The 5,999-nt window shown below is 35.3% G+C and overlaps 1 protein-coding gene across 1 annotated transcript; it reads left to right on the top strand.

Moving 5' to 3' along the window:
- The first annotated feature begins 4,256 nt into the window (after positions 1–4,256).
- On the top strand, positions 4,257–5,367 carry LOC148697985 (NDR1/HIN1-like protein 13). Its single transcript, XM_088691101.1, has one exon. The coding sequence runs from the start codon at positions 4,422–4,424 to the stop codon at positions 5,238–5,240; it is 819 nt and encodes a 272-aa protein (XP_088547227.1). The 5' UTR covers positions 4,257–4,421; the 3' UTR covers positions 5,241–5,367.
- Positions 5,368–5,999: the final 632 nt, after the last annotated feature.

Below are 5,999 nucleotides of genomic sequence, written 5' to 3'. Positions count from 1 at the left end.
ACCAGCCAACTGTATTTTTTCTTATCGGGTTGTGGATTTTTCTTTGGTTGTTTTGAGTTACTTATCTCTTTAGACCTTTTCTAACCTTGTGTCAACTTGTTCTTCAATGAAACCTAATTAAACTAGATTTTCTAAAAAATAAACTATGTGTGTGTATCTGTAATCTCTTTGTGCTTTTTGTGCAATGCAACGTAGTGTTTGCAAACACGCAAGTGTTGAGTGTGTGGAAGAAAAGCGTGTGCCAACTGCCATGATATACTGAACCTAAGTTTTCGTAAAGAAATTATATTAGACGAAACCCTGCTGGCTGCACACTTTTAATCAGGACATGACGACGACGCAGATAAAGACACACAAGAACAAAGTTGACGCATTCCCCATCTCATTCTCTCTCTCTCTCTCTCTCTCTCTCTCTCTCTCTCTCTCTCTCGTACACACATATGTTTGCCGTGTAAATAGTATGAATATGGACAATTCGTATTTGTCTGTTTGGTTTGCTTTAAGGAAAAAGACGTAGGAATTGACATCTAAGAATGAACTGTAACCAACCTAATTATTATAACTATGTACCAAATCCTTCTTTCTCAGTCAGCCTAATTAATCTTCTTCCTCTATGTACCAAATCCTTATTGTTTCAGTCAGCCTAATTAATCTTCTTACTCTCAGTAAGTCTATCTTTTTCTCTTCTTCTTTTCTTCTTCTTCCTTTTTTTTTTTTTTTTTTTATTTATGTCTATAGAATTTTCATTATATGAAAAAAAAACTAATACAAGACTCAAAAGGAATTTGATAAACAAAAACAGATAAAGTAAAAGGTCCAAGCAAAATGAGAGCTACAACTCAAGATACAACGGGAGACCCTCACAAACTTAGGCCCAAACACTGCAACATCAAATAACAAAAAAAACCCTAATCACAAGCACCTGCTACCGTCACATCTTCGAAGGAAGCCAAACTCCGTCAAGAGAATAGACACCAAATCCAAGTTCTCTTCACGAACCTTTGCAAATATATATAAACAAAGTATCATATGGGTAGAGAGTGAGGCTAAGGAGGTATGTAAAATATCCGACACTGGACCTCAATGGTGAGAATCCAGCATGCCAGTTGGGGGAGGTGAAGTGAGGGAGGGTAGTGGATCTAATATCCAATTTCTTATCGAAGCCCACCCATCCGAGTACATGGTGGGATGGGGATGGAGTATCACAGCTAAGGAGAAGGGAGGAAGGAAAATTAAAGGATAGAAAGCAATAAAAGTAGACGAAAAACACTGAATAAGGAGCATAAAGCCCAAATCTGAGACAAGCTCAGGGATAGATTAATTCTCAACTCATTGATCACATCTCAGTCACAAATTTAAGACTCACTTATCGCATACTCCGTCGCCACTCAAACACATCTGCTATATATCTAGAATAATAAATAGTCCATTTTTAATAGTCAAATTAAAATTAATGGTTGATGTGGCAACCTGAAGTCTTATGTCTTATGTCAAATTATAATTCTTCAACCAAATTGTCAAATATTATTTTTCTTATTAAAATAGAGCTTTAATAGTTGTAATTATTACAAAAAATGTTGAAACAAAATTTTTATTTGTTGAAATGTTAGTGGAATAAGGGATCCACCATTAAAATTAATTATAAATAAATTCGACATTGATGTCAAATTTGACTTTTAATTACAAAGTGTTCAAATCCAGTCAGTAAATAACACTTGGGTTAGAAAGATTTTTTATGTCAAATATACACTGTGACATTTCACTTAGGATTAGGATTTTGACATCTCCTTTGGAGATGCTCTTATTATTCTTTTTCCTTTTTATGTCTTATCTTTGTAGTGTAATAGAGTAATATTGATTTGATTCTTAATCATTATTCGAATGAAAATTAACTTCTCAAACTATTTTTTCGTTTAAACTCATAAAAAACTAAATTTCATCCCCTACTATAAGATTCGAACCTATTCTATTCAATTTTTCTTCAATTTAAGTTACGTGAACTTGCGTTGTAATACAATTTGGGTGGTAGACTAGCAGCCTTTAATGAGGAAGAAAATAAAATAAAATTCACAACATATATGCAACATTAAGGGCTCATAGGAGAGAAAATGACAATATTGTCTCTAAAGTGTATTACATGCAAGTTACGTAACTTAAATTGATGGAAAACTTAATCCAAATTGCTTTGAATCTTATAGTGTGAATGAAATTGACAAGTTTAAAGAGTTTACAACCTTACTTTTTCAATAAATAATTTAAGGAAAAAGTGTAGAGGAAATTGTAGCAATGATCCCTTAATTTTAATTCAATTAGAGTAATGGTCTCTCAACTAAAAATTCATGACTATTGATCTTTTAACTCATCAAAACATATAGCTATGGTCATTTTCGTCAATTCCATTAAAACTTACGTCAAGATGAGTCACATGTCATGCACTTGAGGCTGAATAAGGGTCACATATGGAAAGCCAAACGAGAAATATTGTAGCAATGGTCCCTCAAATTTAACCAAATTGAAGAAGTGGTCCATCAACTTTGACCCAATTTTGGTGATAGTCCCTCAATTTTAACCCAATTATAACAATGGTCTTTTTAACATGACTCATTTGACAAAATTCTAACAAAGTTGACGAAAAGGTTCATAGTAATACGTTTTGATGAGTTAAAATACCAATGATCATAAATTTTTAGTTGAAAGGTCATTATTTCAATTAAATTAAAGTTGAGAGATCTTGGTTACAATTGTCTCTTAGTTATAACTAGTTCACTGCTGCAAAGTTCATTTGTCATTCGATCTTCCGCGGATGGATGGATGGACAGAACATATCTCTTTACAAACGCGCGCCCACCATTTCACCGCAAGCCATTTTCAATTGCGCGTGGACGACAGTTGGCCATTTCTTCTTCCTCTCCCCCATTAAATAATTAAATAACAGAAAAGAACAAACAATGTCAGGTGACTCTGCGTGTGTTAAAAAGTGTGCTACTAAATGTTTTCAGATCAGAATTTTAAATTATTGATTTTCTTTTATTTAAACAAAGCAAAATTTTTACTTAATTTGTTTTAGACAAAAGAGATTGAAACAGAGCACACTTTTACTCATCATCCTCTCACACACACTAAACTAATCCAATTCGATTACCAAGAATTGTATTGAATTTTAACTTTTACCTTATTTATTGTAATTTTTTTCCCTCTTCTCCCTCTTCTTAGGCCATCTACAATCCTTGAGCTAAAATCTAAAAATGTTTAACCCAAAAAATTTAAGTTTTAGCCCATAAATAGTTTTTCTACTCCAACCCTTTTGGCCTAAATTTTTTAACCTGAAATTATTAAAGAATAAATTTATGCTAATTTTTATTTTAAAGTCATTTAAAAAAATTATATACACTATCATAATTTAATTTATGAACATTTTAACATAAAGATATTTAAATTCCAAAAAATATTAAAAAACCACTAAATTTGGGTGAATTTTGAATTAAATAATTTTTTTTAATTATTTTAGCTGTTGAATTTAAATTTAGGCCGTTAGATCTTTTTTTTTTTACTAATATATTTGATTATATTCAATCTAAACCGTTAGATTCAATAAATCCTAGGAGACATGCCCATGTGGGTGGGGTTCCATTTGTGGTGCCCACACCATTTTCTGGGCTAAATCTTGGGGGAAATTTGGTTTTTGTTCGGCTTTTAACTTTTAGCCCACACATTTAACATGAGTTGGGTTGAGTTTGGAAGGGGAATAAAACCTAAAAAATAGCATTTAGCCCAGGGTTGGGTTTGGTCTTATGGTCCTTCTTCAACTAACTGCGTTCTTCATTTAATTTCTATTCATCAACTCTCTATTCTTGATGCTATTTAGTATTACGGTCTAATGGTATATCTTTCATTTGTAAGTGACAGGTCTTAGGTTCGATTATCGGCAAAAGCGAATTTGAACTACATTGTAAGTCTTAGCCATTTTTCAACCCACTTAATGTAGATAATATCATTTTTTAAAATAAAAATAAAATAAATAAATAAATAAACCTCTCTCCTATTGTGTAGCGGATCGCCCTGTAATTAAAAAAACATATATTTTCCATTTAAATTTTAGTCGGTTAACTTTTAGCATTATGATAACATAATAGAAAAATTGCTAATTATGCACAAAAAATTTGGTACTTGAATTTCCATATATACCCTTCTTGTACGCGGTTTCGGCCTTCAGAATGTCTCTTTCTGTATATATAAACCCAAATGTCATAACCTCATAATTTCTCTCTCTCCCCTCTTCTCTTCTCTCTCTCTCTCTCTCTCTCTCTCTCTCTTAACTTTCTCACAGAGGCCTGCAGTGTTTGCAGTCTGCTTGATTTCTTAGACAAAGCTCCGCCCTCCCCCGCCGACCCTCCTCAAGTTTCCATTGACTGCCGTCCACAATGGCCGACCGAGTCCACCCCCGCGACTCGCCCCTACACAACGAGACGGCGCCGTTTCCTTACACCTCCTCATCGGAATCCCCCCGAAAGCCCTCCCCTCCGGAGTCCGAGAAGCCAGTCCCTCCGCCGGGCACCTACGTCATCCAGATCCCCAAGGACCAAGTCTACCGCTTCCCGCCGCCAGAGAACGCAACCCGCTACAAGAATTACACTCGTCAGAACCCTCGCCGAAGTTCCTGCCGCTGCTGCTTCTGCTGGTTCTTCGGCCTCGTTGCCGCCCTCATCCTCCTCTCCGCCGCCGCCGCCGGCATCTTCTACCTCGTGGTCCGCCCCAAATCCCCCAACTACTCAATCGATAGCATCGCGTTCAGAGGATTCAACTTGACGGCGCCGTCCCCGTCCTACGCCATCTCGCCGGAGATCCAGGTCACCGTTCGAGCCCAAAACCCTAACAAAAAGATCGGGATCTACTACGGAAAAAAGAGCTCCGTCAAACTCTTCTACTCCGACGTCAAATTGTGCGACGGAGCTCTGCCGGCGTTTTACCAGCCGTCAAAGAACGTAACGGTGTTCCAGACGGCGTTAAAGGGGTCGGGGATCGAGCTGACGAGCACGGCACAGCAGGGGTTAGTGGATGCGCAGAAGCAGGGGAAGGTACCGTTGGGATTGGACATAAGAATGCCCGTTAGGATTAAAGTGGGGCCCATAAAGACGTGGACGATCAATGTCAAGGTTGGGTGTGATCTAACGGTGGATAAGCTGACGACGGAGGCCAAGATTGTGTCAAAGGACTGTGATTACAGTGTGGATCCATGGTGAAAAATCAATCAACTAAGAAGGGAAGATAAATGAGAGTATATATATATATATATATGGATGATTAGTTTTGTTAATTGCTTTGATTTGTTAACTAAATATGTTTTAGATTTATACGGTTACGATTTTACCCATTGCAGACTTATTATTTAGCCACACAAATGTTTAGCTATAATTTTAATATATATGTTCTTTGATAATCTGTTAAAAAAAAAAAAAAAAAAAGAGAAAAAAAAAAGACTTATCTTTATTTTTTGTATTTTTATTAATTCAGTAGTAATTTTTATTTTGTTGAATATTGACGTATAGGAGAGCTAGAAACTCTTCTTGCCAACCAAAAACGCTTACAAGTATCGCTTTGCAGAAAATACTTCAATCATAAAAGCGTTTTTGGAGAAAAATCAATTCCGAGTAATTATTCATAGGAACGCACCTAAATTTAAAAAAAAAATTCAACAGGTCATAATAAAATAAAAACACTTTACAGTAACTACAAATATGGTATATATAGTTGCCATTGGAATTTTCAATAGGGAGTGCTACTGAGTACCAATTCCTATTTTGAAGTTTCATCAGCTCATGCCAATTTCGAAATCAAATTAATTTTGAAAAATCAAACTTGAGGGAGTTGTAGTATGTCTTCAACTATGCCAAAATAATTAAAAAAATAAAAAAATCCCATTTCCATGGCTCTTCAACAATATATACTCTTAATAGTTTTTTTTTTGTTTTTATTAACTACCTACAAATTGATTTCAACAT

The sequence above is a fragment of the Pyrus communis genome, chromosome 3 (assembly GCF_041283825.1).
Source record: "Pyrus communis isolate YQ-2024b chromosome 3, ASM4128382v1, whole genome shotgun sequence".
Classification (NCBI taxonomy): Eukaryota; Viridiplantae; Streptophyta; class Magnoliopsida; order Rosales; family Rosaceae; genus Pyrus; species Pyrus communis.
Note: the sequence above shows the minus strand (reverse complement) of the source record. Positions and strands in the feature narration are given on the sequence as shown.

Excerpts from the sequence above, each read along its gene's own strand:
- LOC148697985 (XM_088691101.1), top strand. The coding sequence starts at position 4,422 with ATGGCCGACCGAGTCCACCCCCGCGACTCGCCCCTACACAACGAGACG.